The 24,218-nt window shown below is 38.4% G+C and overlaps 1 protein-coding gene across 5 annotated transcripts in view; it reads left to right on the top strand.

Moving 5' to 3' along the window:
• DGKH (diacylglycerol kinase eta) overlaps nt 1-20,263 on the top strand; it is a 232,603-nt gene extending 212,340 nt beyond the window's left edge. For 4 of the 5 annotated variants that reach the window (XM_049853382.1, XM_049853384.1, XM_049853383.1 and 1 more), the window contains exons 30-31: nt 1,726-1,856; nt 6,492-20,263. In XM_049853382.1, the coding sequence (XP_049709339.1) occupies nt 1,726-1,856; nt 6,492-6,581 (221 nt within the window). In that variant the 3' untranslated portion in view covers nt 6,582-20,263. The remainder of the gene's footprint in view (nt 1-1,725; nt 1,857-6,491) is intronic. The other variant, XM_049853386.1, reaches the window with a different exon arrangement.
• The last annotated feature ends 3,955 nt before the right edge of the window (nt 20,264-24,218 follow it).

The raw sequence follows: 24,218 nt of genomic DNA, 5'->3' as shown, positions 1-24,218 counted from the left end.
GTTCAAAATCTAGATCACTTTGATAAGTGGAGCATAGAAATTTTCATTTATTCTTTTAACTTATTAAATATATTTTTCATCTAAAGTTATGTATCCTCTTTCCCCTGCATTAAAGACTTACTACACCATTTCAACGCTTCAGAAATGACAATCTACTGTAATACTTGCATTTCAAGCAAAGATTAAACCCTTTTTTTGCTGCTCTCTTTCTAGTTCCCTTTTCGTCTTTCCCTAGAGATTAAACGTACTGCTGGACTGCTGCTGAAGCACCTTCAAGTTCTGTGTCTATAGTGGTAGCTGCCTTTCATTATCAAATTACTTTATGTTTCTTCCAAGTTAGCTATTTTAAAAAATGATACAAAATTTTGTGACATTTATAAAGCAGCTATTTAAGGGAATTTTAAAAACTAAATACAGCAAATAAATAGGCTCTTATTGAGCTAATCAATATTACATAAAATGCGTAAGATAATGATTATACGTACTGAAAGGTAACATAAACCAACTAATCTTAGAGAGCAATGCTGACAACATTTTTAAATGACATATTCAATTGATTTAACAAAACGTTAATTGCTGTAATATCAGTAATAGGGGAATCAATAAAGGCAACACTTGAAGTTGGCAAGACCACAAGCAGAAAAGTGTGTAAAATTGAGCACCCTGTATCAGATTTTAAATTTTAATTAGCATTTATAGCTCGTGTCTGACCGTAACCAGTTTCATACGTGGTCTTAAGGAAAACAGTCAATTCTCATTATTCTCAGATTCTGTGTTTGCAAATTTGCTTACTTGCTAAAATTTATTTGTAACCCCATATTTGCAACACTTTTTTGGTCATTCACAGACACACACACACACACACACTGAGGGTGAAAAATGAGTCACCCAACACACACATTTCCAGCTGAGGTCAAATAAGGCAGACTCTCGTACTATAAACAAGTGTCCTTTTTATGGCCTGCTTAGTGACAGACGTGCTTTTCACAATTTCTTGCTTTTTGCTGGCGATTTTGCTGTTTAAAATGGGCCCCAAGCATAGTGCTAAAGTGCTGTCTGGTGTCTCTAAGTGCAGGAAGACCGTGATGTGTCTTATGGAGAGAATACATGTGTTAGGTAAGTTGGGTTCAGACATGAGTTACAGTGCTGTTCGCTGTGAGTTTGATGTTAATAAATCAACAATGTATATTAACTAAGGTGTCTTTAAACAGAAGCATACATAAAACAAGATTATGTATTGACCAGTTGACAAAAATGTTGTGACCAGAAGCTCGCAGCAACCTAACCCAGTATCTCCCCAGGAGCAGTGGTTCGGTGTTCACTAGTTAGTGTCCGCAGTTACTTTGTAGAACATAACTACTGTGAATGATGAGAACCGACTGCAGTCAGCTTATTTAGACCTTGCGCCACTGATCCTAATGATGCAAAATGAGCTTTTTTACACATATTGTGTACCTTGGGTAGCATTAATGAGGAAATTGGCCTAAAGCTAAAGGCATGGCAGCACAGCAGTGAATGTCTTTGTCTGGCCCTATCCATGTGTTTATCGATAGCCTATAACCTGCATGGGAAAAAGGAAACTGAAGTTTTGTTGGAACAACACCTTTGACTTTCTTTTGCTAGCACTGCTGCACAACTCAGTTTTGCGTCTTCTTTGGCCACCCTTTGCTTTGTGATGCATTGAGCATGTAGAAATTAAGGGGGTTTTGCTCTTAACTTTGGTAGTTCAGAAATGGGGCACAGAGGAAGTTGCTGCTTGGCTGGATCTGCTCCATTTGGGAGAGTACAAGGAAACCTTCATCCGCCATGACATCAGAGGGGCTGAACTTTTGCATCTGGGAAGGCGAGACCTTAAGGTATTTCTTTTGTGCGACTTTTCCGCTCTTGACATTTTTCTTGCAAAACAGAATCCTTTCTCCTGCACTGCTTCTGTTGTGTGCTTACAGCTCAGCTTGTGTTGTACAAATGTGCCTTGTCCTGTGGCCTGAGCTCCTCTTGTGCTCTCTCAGCAAGAACATCAGTAAGCTTTTCCCATCAAAAACCATTTACCGACTAATGAAGCTGAAGCTCGGCATGAACTCAGTACATTTCCATTTGTATGACTCCTCCTATGCTAATATTTTTCAGTGGGTCATGTTTCCATCACCTCATTTTACTGGGTCAGCATGGAAAGTGGTGACTGTTGATGAAGTAACGAAAAAATATACCTAATGTAAGGTTAACAACAAAAAACTAATTCAGAATACCAATTATAAAGCCATTCTAATAAATGGAACAAGATGAAAGACTTATGAAGCTAAAAAACCAAACCCAGTGCCGTTGAGTCAATTCCGACTCATAAGGACCCTTTGAGGACAAAGCATAGCTGCTCCATAGGGTTTCCAAGGTTGTAAATCCTTATGGAAGCAGATTGCCACGTCTTTCTCAGGCGCTTTCACCATTGTGCCACCTGGGCTCCTGAGAGACTTAGAGCAATGGCTATGGTCTTACAATTTTGTCATGTTTCTAAATTGACCTTTTGTAGGTCACGTGAACAACTAGACCAATACGTTCAAATTTTTCTTTCCTCAAATTAGTGTTAAAATTTTATTATTCTCAAAAAGGAAATTTATTTTCTTTAGTAAATGAAGTAAAAATTATGCATAGCTTTTGTTAGAAAGCAGCTTAGAACCTGTTTGTCATTTTGGACAGAGAAGAAAAAATCCTTAATCCATGGTCTAGCAGCATTCCCTTTTATTCTCTGGGTGGAGACTCAGCAGCAGAAACAACGGAAGTCTGTGTCCAAGAGCGAGAAATAGGACCTTGTCATATTTTCTTACCACAAGCTGCCATCTTAATAAGTTTGAGTAGTAAGCAAGCAACAAAAGCCTTCAGCATTTGTTGGAGCAACACCTTTGTGATACTAAGGATTGTTAAACAAAAGCCACTTTTAGGCACGCTATTCTTCTGTAAACCAGGGTCTAAAATGCAAAGAATTATGACATGATGAATTCATGAACTATTGTGCCTCTATCTATAAATACGTTAGCAAAGATCTTGGAACAGATTGTAGGTAACATAAAGTATAGATCTTTATTAAGCAGAGTCGTGCAGAGTTTTAGCACATGAAAAAGTGAACACCACTTATACCTAAACATTTTCAACCAAAATAATAAAATAATTTTTTAAAAACCCATTGCTGTCGAGTCAATTCCGACTCATAGCGACCCTATAGGACAGAGTAGAACTGCCCCGTAGAGTTTCCAGGGAGCACCTGGTGGATTCAAACTGCCAACCTTTTGGTTAGCAGCCATAGCTCTTAACCACTACGCCACCAGGGTTTCCAATAAAATAATTAAAAAAAAAAAAAAAAAAACCAAACCTAGTGCTGTTGAGTCAATTTCGACTCATAGCAACCCTATAGGATAAAGTAGAACTGCCCCATAGTTTCCAAGGAGTGCCTGGCGGATTTGAACTGCCGACCCTTTGGTTAGCAGCTGTAGCACTTAACCATTACGCCACCAGGGCTTCCAATAAAATAACAGATGAGTTAATTACCTTGGTTGAGTGTCACAAATCTGGAACATAGAATAAGTTCATACATATCTGAAGCCTTAAGTTTAGCAAAATACAGTGTTAGAGTTCGTGAAGCAAAAGACTTCAAAACTTGAAATGAGTTAACAAAATAAATATAAGGGATCATTATATTCAACATACTTGTGTAGCTTCTGATATCTATCCTTGGCAGGCAGCGATATTTACTGAGTAGCTACTGCTTCGTACATTATGCCAGCTTCTCTAGGTGATATCTGCCCTCTAGAAGCTTGCATTTCGTTTGCCATGAATAAGCGTACATTCATGGGAAAACAATGTGTATGTGTGTGTAGATAAACACAGACACAATGATTGAAGCACATATTTACATAATTATAAGTACTGAGTCAAAGATAGAGTGACGGGACCTGGCTATTAAAAAGGTAGAATAAGAGTAACAAGGAGACAGTTAAGAATTATTTTAGTAAACTTTTTTCTTTAGCTTTTCATGAGCTTTTTTGTTCTGTTTTTATTTTTAATGCAAGTTACATTTTCTCCCTTAAAAGTTTTTTCTTAGTAATCTGTATAGGCTTTGTCCTCTTTTAGCTGTTTTGGTTCTAAATCCGGGTGTGAAGAAATGGAAAAAAGAAAATAACGTTACAGAAAGAGCTTTCTGTAGCACAAAACCATGAAGCTAGAGGGTGATCTTCCTTGTTCTCTGTGGTTGTAGCTGTCAGAAAGGGCAGAACCTTCCGAATAAAATCTGTAAATGTTTGGTGAAGGATTACTACTCCCTAGGTAATCTCGCCCATTCCCATGACTTCAAATACTGTCTATAATACATATTTCCAGCCCTGACCTCATTTGTCAACTTTAGGATTATGTCTGTTGACTGACTACTCGGTACTTGGATATCACATAGGGATATCAGTCTTCACATGTCCATCAAAACCCTTGACTTCCTGTCCCACTTTCATTCTTCCCCTTTCCCTGTGTTCTGCATATTAGGAAATCACTCCTCTGTCCCAGAGGCTTAGCCAGAGAAGCCCAGGTTCATACCTCGCACCTTCCTCTTTCCTTACCCATCTCCCCAGTCCATCAAGTTCGTCACCAAATCATGTCGATTCTAATCTCCATTCACTTCCCTTCCTCTCCTTCCCACAATTCTAGTCCGAGCTACCATTACGTCTTGTCTGTATCATATCAATAGCGTCCTAGTTGGCCCTCCGCTGCTAATCTTGCCTTCTCTAGTACATGACGCACATTGCAACCAGAATGATATTTTAAAACTATAAATCAGGTATATCACTTTTCTGCATAAAATTCTTTAGTGGCTTCTTTATTCTTTTAGAATAAAGACCCACATCTTTATCATGACCTACAAGGTTCTGGCTATTTATTCAACCTCCTTTGGAGTCACTGGCTCCTTGCTGGGCTGTGCCTCATTTACCCCCTGGCCTTATTTCATTGATTTAAAAACACTAAACTCTTTCACACCATGAAAGCAAACCCTCTTTTGATATGTTTCCCCCCCTACCTTTCACCTGCCTAACTCCTGCTCAGATTTTTGGCTTAAGTGGTTAATTCCTGTCACTGACACACCTTAGAGACAGCGAAAAGGAGCCCTGGTGGCACAGCGGTTAAGCAAAGTGGCCAACTAAAGATGGGAAAGAGGAAACATTATAACGTGCTTTAGCAGACAAGAAGCAAACTGACTGCATTCTTCCTGCTGCAGTACAGAAGGAGAGAATGGGAGATGCCTAAGGAGGTGAAGGCACGGTGCTTTTGTCTGGCTATTTTTCAGAAGGATTCAGAATCGTCAATAGCATTGCTGCTTTAGGATCAGCACAGCTCCTAAAGTATATGGCAGAGAGAAAGCACACACCTTAAAGCAATTTGATCTATCTCATTTAAAAGTTTAAAAGTAAATAATGCTCTTAATTTACCAAACAGCATGGATTATTGGAATCGTTATCTTCTTGGACAAATAAGCCTATGGTACTTTAAAATCGTGTTTTCTAGGCTGCATTGGAAGTCCTCTTTGTACAGATTTTTAAATATTTCAAACTCTCTGTATTGCGAAGAGGCTTTTTGACTTCAGACATTGACACACTAGTTATACTCCTCATATTTAGAGAAGCTGTAGGGTTTGGAGGCCTTAACCCTTTCTTTTAGTTTTTCAGATACTGCATATTATGGCTCCCTTGAATGGGCTTCATTCATTTCTTCAACAGATATGTGATGAGTGCCTGCTGTGTGCTGCACACTGCAATCATCCATTTTTGAAGGTTAAATATTGAATTCTTGGTATTTTATCAGAAGATGGGTCTTTAAGAAACGAGAAGAATTCTGAAGGGCAGGCAGGAGCCAGAAATGGTTTAAGGGAAAGCATCAACCGACAGACACCTATGTTTAAGTAATTTTTTTTCACATATACATTATAAAGTATAAAGAGTATTTAAAGACCCCCCTCAATTCAAAGAATCTAAGTACAACTAACTTTAAATGCATTTATTTTCTAATTTTTGTGGTAGACGCTGGTATCTTCCTCAAGGATTTGGCCTCACTGTTAAATGTTTCAGCGCAGAAAACGTGTAGTTGCCTGACAACTGATTATGGTTCCCCTGGTGACGTATGTCGCTTTTCTCAAGGACCCAGAAAGGACCATGTTTTAAAAAGAGAAAAAAAGTGTGAACATAAACTAGCTTTGACTCTGGAAGTACTACCGCCGCATAACATTTATGAGGACATTACAGTTAAGGGTTCGCGTAGGGTGTGATTTTTACAGATTGGTGATTTTTCAGTGTGTCAGATCATTTTTGTTTTATAGATGTATTTTTCTAGCCTTAACTTTCTGAAACATTGAATATAAACTAAAATGGACGAACGAAAGGCTAATTGTATTTAATCTCCATTTCTGTTATCAGTAAACCTCTTTCTTTCTCTCCCCCCTCCCCTTCTTTTTCTTTCTTTTTTAGGACCTAGGGATACCGAAAGTGGGTCATGTGAGACGAATTCTCCAGGGAATTAAAGAGCTTGGAAGGAGCGCTTCCCAGTCTGAGGGGTGATCATATCGGTGCTATTCCTTGGAAGAAAAGTAATTGCGACGTAATACAAAGCACTTGGAAGTAATCTGCTATTCTTGTACTTTTCTGCATAGATAAGGGAGTACCACTGAAGCACCTCTATGGCTTGATATTTTGATTTGAAGTATTAGAAAATATTTTTGTGCAAAAAAAAAAACAAACCACATTCCATGAAGCCATTTTCTTATTATGCAAACCTGACTTGTTCCAGTGTGCTCGTGTTAGTAAAAAGGTTAGAGGGGATCAGAGACAATTGCATTGTCTGAAAGGATAAATGAGAATTATCAAAGTGTCTACTTTCCTTACACTTGGTCTGAGGGAATGTTTTTATGGTACAGCCACAGCAGTATGTGGCTCAAACTTCTTCGATGTCGTTATAGAAAGCACTGGCTTCTTCCTTAAAATCGATGGTTAGGAGACTAAGATACATCCAGTTGTTTGGAAGGTTGGATAGGTATCATCTCGGGTACCCGGCACTCAGTGGTCAAAGAATATGCTAAAAACCCCTTAAATGCTCTGAATGGATGCAAATCTTAATGCACAGTGTTCCTACCTGAATTGTCTTTCTTTTTCTTGCATGTCACATCTAATATTTTCAGACTTTAGCAGTTTTAATAGAATTTAATTTATTACTACCCAAGTACCATTTTGTTAGCTCTGGGTAGTTTTCTATTGTTTAGTGTGGCATTTTGCATAAGTATTCTATATCAAAGAATTTGCAAACGTGTGTGTCTGTACCATAATCAACAAATGATACGCATCCTGTGTAAGCCAGTTTTGTTTCAACAGATCATAAACACTAGGTGTGCCGATTTAGAAAATTCTCTGGGTATTTTCATAAAATTCCATGCCCCATTGCCTAACAAAACTTCTTACACCTTTCCAAACCCAAACTCCCACCTTTTGTTCTTATGCTTACTAGTGATTATTTCATATTCTGTGTGGGTTTATGTAGTAGCCTGTTGATATCCGGGAATTCCCGAAGGTCTGAGATTGGGCGTATTGAGTGGTCACCCAAGGCTAAAGTGACTCCTGGCACGAACTTCCCAACAAAAGAGATTTAAATTCTTGCTTAAGGGCTTTACATTATTACTGTTACCATCGTCTCACTTAATTCTTATACCTTATGAGGTAGATACTATTTTCCTTTTTATAAACCACTATTCTATGGGCACTTTCTGTTTTTTAATGTAGAATCTTGCATAAATATTCTCTATTGAAGAATTCACGCACATGCATCTGTGCCATGATTTTGTTCCTTAGAAGTCAAGTGCAATGATTAAATCATTGAAAGCCAAGGGTGTACATATCAAAACAGTCACAAAAAAATCCTTAAATAGGCTTTGTCTAGACATTACATATCAAGAATTAATTACAATATTTTAAATTATCCTGCAGAAGAAAAATAAATAGGGTACCGACCCAGTGGTGACAGATTTCATAAAGTAGCCTCTTAGGTGCTTAATAGATAGGTGTACATACATGTATACATATACATACACACATACATACGTATATTTATGTGCATATATACTCTTACATACTGTGTTGAGATATCCCATCATTCATGTTTTCTAAACAATTGTTTGCCAAGTATTTAAAGAGATATTGATAGAAGGACATTTAAAATGGCATGTAATTTAATTATATAAAAGGAGTTTATTTGACACTTTATTCTTATTCATGACTTGGGCATTTGACTGACCAATAGAAAATTACAAAATTTGGATCTCTCTAAACAAAAAAAAGAACCTGGTAGGTCCCTGACCAAACGTGTCTGACTATGTATCTCACTTGTCCAAGTCGTGAATAAATGAGAATGTTCTATGGGGAATTATATCAAGTAGTTTAACACAGGAATAAGCTACTCACTAATATTACTTTTATCCACATCTATGAAATCAAGTCTCTTTTTCTAGCCGCTTTTATGTAGTTCCCACCTTCTATGATGACCTGCTTTTCTAAGCATTTTTCTCTTAAAGTGGGAGATGCCAGATTCTCAGAAGGGAAGGGAAAGGAAGGGACTGAACTATTCTGATGTCACCAATCCCTGTCCAGCTCGACCCAAAATGGAAAGGTGGGTGGGGCAAAGAGAGGAGGAATGCTAGAAAAAAAATTAATATAAAAGTATTATTGATTTCCACTATTCAAAAATACTCATTTGCCATAGAAAAGATTCTCCAGCTACTGTATGTTCAAGATTTAAGCGTAAAATGTGAATGACTGAAATTTTTTATTTGCTGTTGATGTTTGCACTTTTAAATAACATCTTCCATATATTCTGTAAAACCACCATTAACCAAAGCCTAGTGACTTGAATCCTTAATTAATCATACCTGGATGATGGGGGAGGGGGTAAGTGCAGTCACAGCCAGTGCCCACTGCCTTTCCTGGTCTCATTTTCCAAAGCAATTTCCTGCAAGTAGCGTTTGGATGAGGAATATCTGTTACAATGAAAATTTTGACGTATCTTTTGTTAAGTGAGAGCAGTTTGTCCTGTAAGCACCGTCCAGGTATGGCTGCATCAGAGCCAGACCACTTCACTCACACCTGAGAGCCAGAATTGTGCCCTCAGAGTCCCCTGAGTCCCCTGGCAGCATCACTGAGGAACCAACTTCTTATACTAGATAAAAAACCAAAAAAAAAAAAAAAAAACCCAGTTGCCGTTGAGTTAATTCTGACTCATGATAACCCCACGTGTGTCAGAGTAGAACTGTACTCCATAGGATTTTCAATAGCTGTTTTTATTTTTAAGTAAATTAGTGGGCCTTTCTTCCAAGGTGCCTCTGGGTGGACTCAAATTATCAGCCTTTCAGTCAGTAGCTGAGCCTGTTAACTGTACCACCCAGGCACCCTGTCTTACAGTAGACGGGGATTACAAAAATGTGGGGTAGGGGAGGAAGAGCTGCTCCGAGGCATCTGATCACAATTCTGGGGCATGCAATGGAGGCCTATCTTCTCTGATCTTCGTACCTGATTGCCAGCTAACCCACCCCCTCTCCTCCCCGCTGGGGCCTCCCATACCTGGATGATTGGGGAGGGAGGGAGCGCAGTCACAGCCAATGCCCACTGCCTTCCCTGGTCTCATTTTCCAAAGTACTTTTAAAGAAGAAGAGGGGCAGGGTCGGCCCTAAGTAAAGCCTAGAAGTACACAATGTTTCTCTTCGGTGTCCTTCGACCTCCCTTACTGAGTTTCTTCCTACTTCCTGGCTTTCTATTTCCTCACATGCCCGGTACGGCAATGGCTGCTCAAATTTTCACTGCTGTCAGCTGCCCCACTGCAAAATGACCCTTGCTTCTCTCCCACTGCAGATACACATTGTGGGTCAGTTAGCTAAGGGTTGGGAAGAAAACACTTTAAAGAATCTAATTTTGCAGTTTGTATTTTATAAAACAGTACTTGCAAATCTAAATGAATTGGTGGATTAGATCATTTGGGGACTGGAGCATGTACTGCTCTGACTGAGAAGAGGTGACCTGTGAATGTCTGGATCTATGCTGTTTGATGGTAGCCACTAGGCACATGTGGCTATTAAGATTTAACTAGAAATTCATTCTCTTCATTGCAGTAGCCACACTTCAAGTGCTCGGTAACCATGGTGGACAGCACAGATCTTGAACATTTCCATCATTTAAAAATGCTACTGCACTCTTAGACCCATGCTACTCAAAATGTGGCCCATGGACCCGCAGCAGTCAGCCTCACCGGGGGGCTTATAGAAATGCAGAAGCTCAGGTCCACTCTGGACCAACCGAAGCAGAATCTTACTTTCGGCAAGACTCCTCAGGTGATCAGTACTGACCTGGATCCATTTTATCTCGCCTGGAACCCGAGGTCTTCAGAAGGTCCTCAGGACAGCTTGCTGCCCATCCCACTCTTTCCTACCCATTTCCCAACTAATCCTGGAAATGAGCTGACACTCGTTCATCACTAGCTGAGTTGTCTTCTCAATCCTTATTCCTAATTCTGTTCTAGATGCATCCTGCCTACTCAGTGGTTATGTTTTTATAGTTGAGATGGAACACAGGAGATGGGCCGACCAGGTGAGCTGGCCTCTCCACCCCTCAACCTCACCTCTAAGCCACTTAGCCCACATGTACTCACTTTGTGGCCCAGGTGATGTGTTCATTTGTTCTCAAGTGTTCTCACAGGGAACATTTCAGAAGAATACGTACTGAGATAAGTTAAGACCAGGTCAGTCTCCTACAACCTGTACAATTTCATTTTCTCTTATCAGTAGATTATCCTGTTGATCTGGCTCAGGCTTGAGAACACACAGCAGCACACACAGATTAAATGAATCGTTAGGAATGCAAAAAAAAGAACCAAAACCATCACGAGTAAAGTGAATGTTCATTACAGCCCTCAAAGAAGACGTGTTTTGCTAGATTAAGATCTGTTTTCGTGTTACGCTAACTTGTCTTAAGTTTTACATGGTTAATAATTCCTTAAAATAGTGCCTGAGACATAAAATATTGTACCCTCAAAATATGAATCATTTAATTCTGTAATAAAATCTTTCCCAATGGTTTATTGGCAGGAATCCCTCACTTCAGAATTTTACATATTGATGTAATTTACCCAAACACTATTGCCCGGGATTTTTTAGCTAATTATAATGTACTACTTCAGTCTTCGTGCAAGTTATTTTTAACAGGAATTCAAGAAGGAAATACTCATGCAAAAGCTATGACTTAGGAAATTTTCGGGCCCACTTTAGTGGATACGTGTATACATTATTTCTAAAACAAACTGTTACCTCCTACTGGTATGTTATATGGATGCAAAGTCATTAAAGGGTACAGCTTTTAATTAAGCTGTAAAAGCATTAAGTCTCTCAGCCTGGATATCTAGGGTCTCTCCCGTCCCTCCCACATGAGCTTATCCTACATATTTCAGATCATGTTGGCTAAGACGTTGGTTTAGAGTTTGATAAGAAGCAGTTTCAAAACACCAAGTTCTTTATTCTCAGGAATAGCCGCCCAAGCAGCTCCACAGTGCTTGGCGCTTCATTCCCACCTCTCACCAACACCCCCTACCCTCCACACATACACAGGATGGGGGCCCAGAACTGTTTCTGTTCCAGCATCTCCTTGTTGGCTTTTTTAATAACAGTCTCTGTGTCAGATGATCAATACGATGCCTTTGCAATAGGGCACCTTCCTAAAGAAGCCAAAACTTTATAAATGTGATGGTTACTGGTTTTTATACTACACAAAGCATTAATTTTTCCTTATCTTTATTGTTTTCTCATCATTATTTTTTCCAAGTTTTGTTTAGGGGCATTTCTATGGAAGCAGTAGCTATAAAGGTTTATCATTGCAGAGAACAGAGAGAGAAAAGACAGCTGGACTGTACCTATCTGTAGAATTCTTTCTGTTGTTTTTGGGAAAGGAGGTTTAACAGAGTAACTGGGACTGAGTTAAACTCAGTAACAGATTTTAATATAAATACTGTATTACATAAGATAGGTAAAGAGATTAATTCCTTTGCTGTAACTAAGATATTCAATTTATAGATATTTATATATTCTTTCCTGATTTCTTATGCACTTCCAAGTTTTAGTGGGAAAAACACAAACCAAGCCACTACTCAAAAGTTATTTAAAAACTCCACATAAGTATTTCATTTTAGTACAAGTTCTTCGTTGTATAGGAATATAAATAGTCTGGATATTTTATAAGAACTGAATTTCAAGAGTAAATTCACAAAGCATAAGGAAACACAGGGTTCCTTTTAAAATAAAGGAGTTTCATACTCAGTTGATAATCCCATTGAAGTAGGATAATGCGGTTAGATAAAAAAAAAATTATACACAAGCTAAAAAGGAAAAAGGATACATTTTATGGTCCTCAGTGTTTGCACTATTGTTTACCACAGCTTAGCCATATCTATTTCTGTATTCTAAGTATTAAGCTAATATGTAGCTAAAGATTTCTTACAGTTCTGATAACTGGTAATTAGTGCTGTGAAAGATTTTGACATTGTAACATTCCCAGTTTTGTAAGTTATATATTGTATATTGAAGGTGATTAATAAATTGGAGTAATATATTTATCTAGAGCTGGGAAAATATAATTATTTTCAAATCTTCAAATCTTCTTCCTCATAAGTGAGATAATGGTCTTACTTGTATATTAAAAATGTCTATTTATACAACAGGTTTCTCCTTTTACTGGCTTTATTAATTTTCATATTAAAATTTTTCTTATCTTTTTATATCAAAATAATTATGCTGGTTATTCAGACTGCTAAGTTGTATTTCAGTTTGCAATACTTTTAGCAGACTACAACAATATTTAATAACTAACCAGCTTTGTATATTTTGTGGCTTTGGGAATTAGGATTTTACCTTTGAGATTTTCTCTATGTGGGGCAGTGCTGGTATCAGCAGAATCAATAATGGACAGTATTATTTGTAACCGTCAGTAGAAGGTTTCCACAGGTTGTATAAATCAGTGCAATTATTTATTACATTGTAGAAATTAATCTTTATACAAGATGCATATTCTAGCTTTTTTCTTTACTGCTGTTGCTTAGAGTCTAATAGCTCTGTTAATGATTTACTTATGTACTTGAAATACTCATTTCTGTCAAACAGATGCCCGATTTTTTCCTTGTAAAAAAAAAAAAATGGTGTTCTTTACCATCAGAGATAACTCAATAGTAATAGACTTTACTAAAAAGTAATTTTCATGTTTAAAGTAAGTACAGAAAAAGGTATAAAGTCAAAATGAAGTCACTAATATTAAGAATTTTCTGTAGTCAAGGAACTCATTGCACTATATTTGCTACCCATTCTTTTCTCTTCAAATCAGAACTTCTTTTCTGTAGTAAATTTTCAATTTTTGTTCTAAGAGAGATCCCTGTCATTGTCCTACCAATATGACATTCAAATGAACGTGAAGAATCTTAAACTCAAAAAGTATCACATACCTCTGACAGCTAGCTCTTGGTCACAGGGTGTATATTTTTAATATAGTTTGCATATATGATTCTGGATGACTTTAGAAATAGGGATGGGTAAGTGACTTGTTTGCTTTTGTCAATTAAGTCAATGGGATTTTGAGTTTGAATTAATTCCTATTTAAAAGTATTCTCTATTCAACTGTTGAAAAAGCTAAAAATTTGAAACATGATGTAACACATAGAATAAAATCACATGTTTCAGAGGAAGGGAAAAAACAACTGCTCGGACTTAACCAGTGTTATAGACCAAAGAAATCACTTTCACAAGCCCTAAATTCAGCTGTTTTATTCTGTTTTACAGCGTAAGCACTAGATGAATTATAGAACTATCGTAGGAGATTAAGCATTGATTTACTATAATTTAAAGGCATGGATTTTTATGTTAATTTTACTGTTGTATAAGCAGTTATCAAATCAAGAAAAAGATTTTTAAAAACTCAGGAAACCATTCTATGGAAATTAAAGGGAAAAGGAGCTTGAGTTGATAATTTAGTAAAGATTTGGGAACAAGTAGTATAAACAAAGACATGTTTCACCTTACAGGAACACGAAACACAAATGAGAAGTATGGTAGGCCCAACATTACAAAAACTTCACACAAGTAAAGTCTGAGACTGCATTTATCTTAGAAGAACAACTGTTGAATTCAGGGACCCAATTCTGTTGAAATTCAGAAGTCAGTTAAGCAGGTAGGTTGGATGACCTAGTCATTCAAGACATTTGATAGAGGCTCACAGGTGTTTATTACATAAGAAAATGTCTGTGTTTTTTCAACTTAGTGATTGGTATAGAGAGAACTAGTTGGAAGGGCTTAGCTAGTTCCTATGGAACACTGTTCAGTGTGGGTCAGACTATGACCAGGAAGACCAAAGGGATTTTCATGAACCTGCTGAGCCTTGAAGTTTGTTAGCAATGGTGGATTTTCCTTTCATTTGAAGCAAAAATTAAAATTTACAATGTTATAAATAGCTGAATTCTTTAATTCTGGAGCTGGGAATATGGTTTAGGTTTTTTGAGTTCTATATCTGACTTTGGAAACCCTGGTGGCATAGTGGTTAAGTGCTATGGCTGCTAACCAAAGTGTCGGCAGTTCAAATCCACCAGGTGCTCCTTGGAAACTCTATGGGGCAGCTCTATTTTGTCCTGTAGGGTAGCTATGAGTTGGAATCGACTCGACGGCACTGAGTTTAGCTTTTTATCTGACTTTGGCTCATTGTGTCCTTACAAGCTCTATGTTTTGGTGAGTTTCCTCAGTGAGAAATGGCACACAATACTGTCAGTTACAAGTACTATTTTTTTCTATTACAAAAGGAACTATGTAAGTGTGAATGATATTTAAACCTACCATTTCTTCCCCACTGTCATTTTAGTTACAAAGAAGAGCTTCTCACACTATAGCATGAAAATTAAAAGTACAGTTATTATCACGTGTTACTCTGAAAATGAGAATGAAGTCACTTTAGTACCGTCTGTAAAAAAAAAAAAAAAAAAAAAAAAAAGTTTTTTTTTTTTGTCGGTACAAGAGTAAAAATAAGATTTTTTTTTTTTTACTCTTGTCTGTACAAGAGTAGGTGACGGTATTTTCACCTCTTTTCTACAGGTTCATGTTATCAGCTTTGGGATAAGCTAAAAACTCACCTCTAAAGTCTTCAAAAAATTTTAGTAGTTTTGTTTTTTCTCTGATCTCCCAAAACAACCCTTTTATAACAGTCAATAACTTTGTGTTTTGTTTTGTTCTTAAGGCCTTTATGTCCTTGGTTAGATTAACTCTCAGAAGAGGAAAATGTCTCTAAGTCAGTGGTTTAAAAAATGAAGCACAGGACTCCGTGGCCTTGTTTAGCCTGGTACTGTCTATACTGAGTGACTTCGGAGCAGTTTCCTTGACTTTTGATCTGCAGCTTGGACCTCTGGCTGTGTTCGCTGGACATGGAATAGTGCTTCCTCACCCAGACTACCTCCAAAACCTCCCATAACCAAACCAAACTAGTGATTATTTTAACTATTACCTGAGTGAGAATCTCAGCATGATTAAGGGGAATAAATTAAAAATTAGAAAAACTTAGTGAAATTGTTAAATTAGTTATGCATGAAGATAAGTGAATATTGGCTTTATTTTTACATGATAATTTGAATCCAGTCACTATTTGATCCTTGACCTAAAAGTTTCTTTGCTAAATCTGATATTTAATATAGCAAAATACAGTAACTGCTGTTGCATCCCCACCCCCAGAAATGTTGGAATTGTATGAGCATGTAGGCTGCATGGCGTGAGGGAAAAAAGACTGAAACATCGGTAAGATGCTTTGATCTGTCATAATGACACCACTTAATTTTCACAATGATGGTTCTCTAAATGCTTCTCCTGGAATGATTTGCTAAGGTGACCGGGAAAATTATTTTTCTGAAAATTTGCTTCCCGCAAAGACCTGCTCAATAGATGACCTAAGTATAATTGAAATACATTATAATTTTAATAAGAACCTGCCCTGTTTACAGATTTCAATTGAGTGGCAGTGTTTTTAACATACGTAATTGTGAGGATGGAAGAATTGCAAATTTGAGCAGTTCTCTTGTTTTCTTTCCTCCTTCTAGTTGAAAAGCTTTCCGAAAAGCTTCTGAAGGATAACACTGTTTTTAAAGCAACGTTATATGGATTATGCTCTGTCCAGGAATGCATAACTAAAATATGGAAGAAAATAAAATGCTTAATCTTAATCTTGGTTTTGGATTGTGCAAGCAAAAGCATTTTGCATATCAGAGTTTTTTCAGCATTTATGTCAATGTATATTTCATTTTTGAGCATCTGAAAAGTTGATTTGGTGGTATTATGTCCGGTTTCTAATTAGTTGCAGTAAAGTGACAGTTCCATTGCCTTATTAGTTCAGGCCTTCAGCAGTATAAACCTTGACAGTTTTTCATCTCTGCTATACTTTTGCCATAATTTCAGCAGCCAGTTTCCTGCCTGCATCTCTCCCATCGCCAGTCCATCTTTCACATGGTTGACAGTCTCCTTCCACCCAAAAAACTAACCAGATTGTTTCAAGAACACAAATTTGCGTTGATTATCTCTTACTAAAAATTCTTAAACAGGCTCTTTTCTGTACAGGATAGCAGCCTAATTCCTTAGCATGGTGGACAAGGATCTTTGTGACCTTGCTTTTTCCCTCCTTTCGGCATCCTCACCTACCATTCCTTTATAGGCCTTTTGGAATTCAGGAATTTGGAGTTACTCACAACATAAGTGTTAGGTACCTATGGCCTATTTTTCTTTTGTGATTCTATGAAGCCTTTCCACCATGTCCCCAATCATGATAAAGGTGTGTTTTTAAATTCAGCGTCTTGGCAGAATCACCTGTCATGGATCAACTCGTTCAGGACTAATTTCTAATGATAACTTTCTGTGAAGCCCTGCCTGACTTCTCCAAGCTGAGGTCAGTGTGTCCTCTATGCTCCATAGTCCCATGAATATTTTTCTGGTGAGAGTAACATCACATTTCAATAATTACTGATATATAAAAATATATATACCTCTGTTTCCCCACTGAACTTCTCCTTCCATCTTTGTAGTCTTCGTGCCTAGCTAGCACATAATTTAAGACTTGAATGTTCTTGAATGAATGAAGGTAGTATAAAACCCAAATCTCTTTATATTTTTATACAAATAAAAGCTTAGAATTCCCCGAGAGTCCCTATGAGGTGGGTGTGTGTTCAGGCTCATGGGTGCATACTCTGGGCAAAACAATAGAAGAGAAATACTAGGGAAGGACAACTGGCCGACTCACGGAACATGGGTTTTTGGGGGGTTTTTGGTTTTTTACTGTGAAGGATAATTTATTAGGTGTACATCAGAAATATTTACCAAATCTGCATTCTTGTCTCAAAAAATAAGACAATGTTTTCCCATTACTGTCAGATTCTTACTTGTAATTCAGAAATACACCCTAAAGATGAGCTTTCTCTTTCACAGACACTTAGTGTATACAGTCTACATAAACACATACGCTGATAACCTATGCATAGTAATGAGACTTGAGAAAGAACAAAAAAAAACAGTAGTGAACGTGACATTTTATAATCTTCAGCCAGACCTATAAACTGCCTTTGTATGATTTCAGGTAATTTATAGTTAATATCATTTTTAAGATGCAAGTATAAGAAGGCTTGTTTGTCACTTGTCACCCATTATAGAACATAAAGATGAAAAACCGTTACTTATGGGCTTGTTTTTCTTTTGTGATTCCATAAAGCCTTTGCACCATGTCCTCAAATCTCTATACAGGTTAACACAGAAAGCTCTTTAATCACTTCGTCCTTTTTTTTTTTTTTCTTTGTTGTGCTTTAAGTGGAAGTTTACAAATCAAGTCAGTCTGTCATACAAAAAGTTACACACACCTTGCTCGCTGTGTACTCCTAGCTGCTCTCCCCATAATGAGACAGCACATTCCTCCTCTCCACCTTGTATTCCGCGTGTCCATTCAGCCAGCTCCTGTCCCTCTCAGCCTTCCCATCTCACCTCCAGACAGGAGGTCCCCACGTAGTCCAAACATAAAACTCTTGATAAAGTTAATAGTTTCTAAAATTAAATACTAGTCGAAATGAATGTAATGAAGTGCCCTCTTTCTTCTCTCACTTGATATTTTTATCCCTGCTCTGTATTTGGCACTCCATTAGGTGCTGGGGTAGAAATAAAATAATACATAGCTCCTGCCCGGTAGAGTTCATGATGGTTTTTTTCACAATTATTTTTCTATAGTAAGAAATTGAGAGACCATCCTTTTCAACCAAGTATTTTCTCAGGTTGTTTTGAAGAAGTAGCCTCTTTCAACCCAAAAAACTAACCAAATTCTGTACGTAAATAAGTAATCTCATTTTTATGTCCACAACTTTTGTATTTAGTGTCTGCTACAAATAATTTTGGATCATCTCTCATCAAGTACATATTTATCCTGCAGAACCCCATCAACCGTAGGTGGTGTCTTAGTTACCTAATTCTGCTATAACAGAAATACTGCAGGTGGGTGGCTTTAACAAACAAATTTGTTTTCTCACAGCTTAGGAGGCTAGAAGTCTGAATTCAGGGTGCTGGCTCTGCAGGAAGGCTTTCTCTCTGTTGATTCTGGAGGGAAGGTTCTTGTCTGTCTGAGCTTCTGCTCCTGGGCAGTCTTCGTGTGGCTTGGCATCTCTCTTCCCCCATTTCTTTCTCTGTTCTCGTGTGTAATCTCTTTTATATCTCAAAAGAGATTGACTCAAGATACACCCTACAGTAATCCTGTCTCGTTAACATAACGAAGACAACCCATCCCCAAAATGGGATTATAACTACAGGCATAGAGCTTAGGATTTATGACATATTTTGGGGGGACACACTTCATAACACCTATTAATGACACATATACCAAAATATGTAAGAGGTCTGCGTAATGAACCCACAGTAGGGGAAAGAAGCTAGAAAGCAATGCTTCTGGTATACTTCAGAGACTCCATTAGAAGTCAGGGGTTTATGTGTCCCCCTGAGTTATTTTTAATGGGGAATAGGCAATAATATTTAACAGGTAGAATACTATCTAAGTATATAGTAAATATATTACTAGTATTTGTGTGCCACAATGCACTGATGTGTAGATGAAACAAAACAAAAATATTGGACTAGTAAAATATTAACTTCTTTGAATATTTATTGAGGGCTAGATAACAAGGTTCCTTTATGAGAAGGGAAAAAAAAACATCTTTGTTATCCTTAAGTATGGAGAAGAAATCCCGTCTGTATGCATATTCACATTTTGGGAGGCATGTTTTAGAGTCACTGCGTTCCATCACTGCAAAGAATCAACCATTTCTATGTTCTCTGGCAGAAGGAAGTTCTTAGTTTGATACATCTTTCCTCTTTGATCTTCATTGTGAAAGGTCCGCCACAAAGGAGGCTCAGAAGGCTGGAGACTGTGCCCTTACATTCAGCTTACGCATTTTACCTTTCAGGATAGATAACCCATCACTGTTGGCCTCCTCTTCATCATCATGTTGGAAACAAAAATATGGTTCCTTTTGTCCCTTATGTTGCAAACAATAGTTTTCTTTTAATCTAGCTTTTGTGATATTTATAGTTAAGAATTTACTACATTTTGGTAGTCTGTTTTGGAATGAAGTATTTGTATCTGTAAGATGCAGACCATGTCTATTTATTACATAGCGGGCTCTGTTTGCTGCAGAAAAGAGTGAAACTTTAAACTGCTTAGCACACTCGCCAGTGAGATATACCTGACAGAGCAGAGGTTATAACTTGGGCTCTAAATTACTTTTAATAATGGTAAGAAAACGTGAGTTTTGTTTGTTTACATGCTGTTTACAATGGCATAATTTTTTAAATATACAATTGAGATATTTATTTCATACTATTTTAAAGATGTTTTATGTGTTTTCACCTTTGGAATATATTGTTACATTTCCTTGTACAGATAATTTGGGTGGCTTTGTTAATGTAGCTAGTAATTTTTATGACTACTAAGTGACCAGTTTTCCGTGCCTTTCGTTGTGGGATGCATGATTACGTATTTATTGTACGGAAGTCACTGATGTGTGTATTTTTGTATTTTGCTAAGACTCATGGTTGGTCTTGATGTACATGTTGATGAGAGATGCCTTTCCCAAAGGACCCTTGAGATTGTCCTTCTCAAATAAAAAGAATGCATTTGGAGAATGTGTCAAGCCTGTGTTCTTTCTCATGGGGAATCTTTTTTATTATTATTATTAACCTTTTTTATTTTGAGGTAATTAGCCCTGGTGGCACACTGGTTAAGCGTTCGGCTGCTAACCAAAAGGCTGGCAGCTCAAATCCACCAGCCGCTCCTTGGAAACCCTATGGACAGTGGGCAGTTCTATTCTGTCCTATAGGATCACTATGATCAGAATCGACGCAAATGGAGTGAGTTTTTTTTAATAGAGTCACATAGGACCCCTCGTGGCACAGTGGTTAAGCGCTCAACTGCTAACCAAAAAGTCGGCTGCTCAAACCCACCAGACACTCACTCCATGGGAGAAAGGTGTGGCATTTTGCTTGTGTAAAGATTGCTGTTACGTGCCATCGAATTGGTTTTGACTCATAGCGACACTTTACAACAGAATGAAACACTGCCTGGTTGTGTGCCATCCTCACAATCTTTGTTACGTTTGAGCCCATTGTTGCAGCCACTGTGTCAGTCCATCTCTTTGAAGGTCTTCCTCTTTTTCGCTGACCGTTTACTTGACCAAACGTGATGTCCTTCTCCAGGGACTGGTCCTTCGGGATATCATGTCCAAAGTATGTGAGAGGAAGTCTCGCCATCCTTGCTTCCCCATTCTGGCTGTACTTCTTCCAAGACAGATTTGTTCATTCTTTTGGCAACCATAGTATATTCAATATTTTTTGCCAACACCATAATTCAAAGGCATCAATTCTTCAGTCTTCCTTATTCATTGTCTAACTTTCACATGCATATGAGGCGCATTTTAGTCCTTAAAGTGACATCTTTGCATTTTAACACTTTAAAGAGGTCTTTTGCAGCAGATTTGCCCAGTGCTCTGCGTCCTTTGATTCCATAAAGATTACAGCCTCGGAAACCCTATAGGGCAGTTCTACTCTGTACTGTAGGGTCACTATGCGTTGAAATCGACTCGACGGCAACTGGTTTGCTTTGGTAGATTCACATGCACTTGAAAGATATAATACAGAAAGAGATCCTGTGTACTCTCTACCCACTTTTTTCCAATAGTAGAAACTTACGAAACTATAGCACGATATCACTGCCAGGGTATTGGTGTTGATAGTCAAAGTACTGAACAATTCCATCACAAGGATCCCTTATATTGCCCTTATAGCTACACCTACTTCCTTCTTGCCCCTACTCCCTCCTTAGCCCCAGGAGACTACTAATCCAACCTTCATTTCTATATTTTTGTGTTATATAAGTGAACTCATAAAATACATGACTTTTTTTCACTGAGCATAATTTCCTCTAGATTTCATGCAAAGTGTTGCATATATCAATAGTTCACTTGCTGCTAACCAAATGTTGGTGGTTGGAGCCCACCAGCTGCTCCTGCAGGAGAAAAGACCTGGCAATCTGCTCGCATGAAGATCATAGCTTTGGAAACATGGGGCAGTTCTACTTTGTCCTATAGGGTCGCTATGAGTTGGAATTGACTCAATGGCACACAACAACATACCATCTGGTGGAGAATTTTTAATGGTAAAAACATAATTTGGTTTACCCTTACAGTAATGATTCTTTAATGTTTGATAAACACCTGTTAAGTGCCCAGTGTGTGACAAGTGCAGTCTCCAGGGGTAATGATCTATGAGTAAGCCCTTTGAGATCACCGTTGAGTGAGGAAGAGAGGTTATTATAACAGTGTTGTGTGCAGTGGACTATTTGGGGAGCAGAGAGGAAGGGAGGATTTAAAGGAGGTTTAGGGAAAACTTGGAGAGGTGACATTGATATGAGTCTTAAAGCAGTTAGCTAAGCAAAATATGTGGGTGCAGAAGGTGGAATGGACAGTGCAAGAAAAGACAAACAGCACACAAAGGGAGAGCAGATGGAACTGAAGGAACAGGCAAGGGCAGAACAACAGTCAGGTTTGAGTCCCCAGCAGATCAATGACCACTGTGGGCATGGGTGACTTGAAGAGGGCCAGGACAGGAGATCTGCTAGGTGTTATTGAAGAAGTCTAGGCAAGAGCTGATGCAGGACTCCTTGAGGGCAGTTTTAGTGGAAATCGAAAAGAAGGAACAGATCTGAGAAATATTAGTTGCAAATGGCCTGCCTTTGGAGATCGACTGTGGATGAATGAGGAGGTGAGAAGCATCACGAGATCCCAGGTCTTTACCAACTGAAAAAGAAAGCACAGAAGTTGAGTTCTGATTTGTGCATCATGGGTTTAGTGGGACACACGGCAATGTTAGAGGTGTGGGAAGCATACCAGCATATGGATTGAAGCCATTAGAGAAGATGAAGTTGTCATCCTAAAAGGGACTTGGGACCTAGGAAGCGGGGCCTCACAGAGCTTGGATTCAGACCTCTGAAGAGGGGGTACTGTCCAGATGGTACCTCTAGGGGGCAGGAGGGGAGGTGTTACAAAGCTAGTTCTAGGAGTGTCAAAGGAAGAAGCTGGAAGTGGAACAAACTGCCCCTGCCCAAGTGAGAAACGAGGCAATGCTGGCAACAACAGTGAGCACAACAGGAAGAGCAAGACCTTTCTCCTGCTTTCCAGTCTCCCTCCAGCGCCCCCTATTGGCAGAAAGAACAGGAAGCTAGCTGGCAAAGGAGCAATGTTGTTGGCTGAGTCCCAAGCCCAGAATCACAGAGTATCCACAGGTGTATTTGGAGCTGAGAGACAATCACCTAGTGAATGGCACAGACACTCTAAGAACAACATACACAATCTTTATCACACCCAGAGGAAAGCGGGACTGGGGCTACCCCAAAAGTTGAGGGAATAGACAAATGTAGGCATGGAAAAGAGAAAACTTAGGGATGAGGGTGGGGGATAGAAGTGGGAAGAGATGACATTGGTTATAATAATTATCTTTAAATATCTGAGGGACTATCATGGGGAAGTGGACTTGCATTAGTTCTGTCTGGGACAAGCAAGTGGAAATTACAGGGAAAGCTCTCTGATGTTTAAAGATGCATTGCGCTGCCTCATGAAATGAGTGCCCCTTTGAGAGACAGGTTCAAACAGAGACTGCCAACCACTTGATAGTTTGTACCCGTGAGAATGCGAACTCCATGAGCAAAGGGAATCTTCTCACCACTGTATCTGGGAGAATGGAACAGCGCCTAACCTAGGTATTTGCACAGTATTCATTAGATAAATCAGAAGTAATTCAAGTATCAGATTAGACTACCAGATCACCTTGGGGGTCCCTCCAGCCATGCAATTTATCAATATATAGAGGTTAAATATGCAGAGTCTTAGCTGAATGAGAAAATAACCCAAATTTAAACTTCAAGTAAGTTTGCCGTTGAGCATCCTTTTAAAAACAAATTGCTTTTAACCAACACTTTTCTCTACATACACAATGCCCCTGAGGCCATGTCAGATCCTGAAGTGCTTTCTAAGTCATCATATTAAACTGCCTTTACTTCCAAATGCAAATTGTATTTTATTATATACTAATTCTTTCGAAACTAGTAATTTGTTTACATAGCATGACTCTTGATTAATCAAAGGACCCATTCCCTAATCATGGCACCTAACCGTTTATAGTGTTAGCAAATTAGAATTTTCACCAGGATATCTAAATAAAGTAGATTTTCTGATTTGGAAATAGTCCAAGCAATCTAAGGCTGGGAACCCTATCCTTCCTTCCCGGACTCTGGCCCAGGCATTTGCACCATGAGTGCTTGTGCCACACTGTGCGTGCACACAGTGTGGCAACTGGTGCTACGGTTGGTAACATTCAGGAGCTTGTTTCCAAGCAAGGCATGGCCTCAAAACTGAGAACCTGCAGATAAAAATAGTGATGTCATATCATTGTACAGCACTCCTTAGTTTGAGGCACAGTGACTTCTCATAACAGCCCCATGAGTTTAGTATTAGCCCCATTTGAAACTTCCTCACACCCTTGGTGTTGGTCCGACACCTGGCAATGACATTTTGAGTAAATGTGAGCA

This window comes from Elephas maximus, chromosome 14 (assembly GCF_024166365.1).
Source record: "Elephas maximus indicus isolate mEleMax1 chromosome 14, mEleMax1 primary haplotype, whole genome shotgun sequence".
Classification (NCBI taxonomy): Eukaryota; Metazoa; Chordata; class Mammalia; order Proboscidea; family Elephantidae; genus Elephas; species Elephas maximus.
The sequence above is the reverse complement of the archived record's forward strand: the minus strand, read 5'-3'. Positions and strand labels throughout refer to the sequence as shown.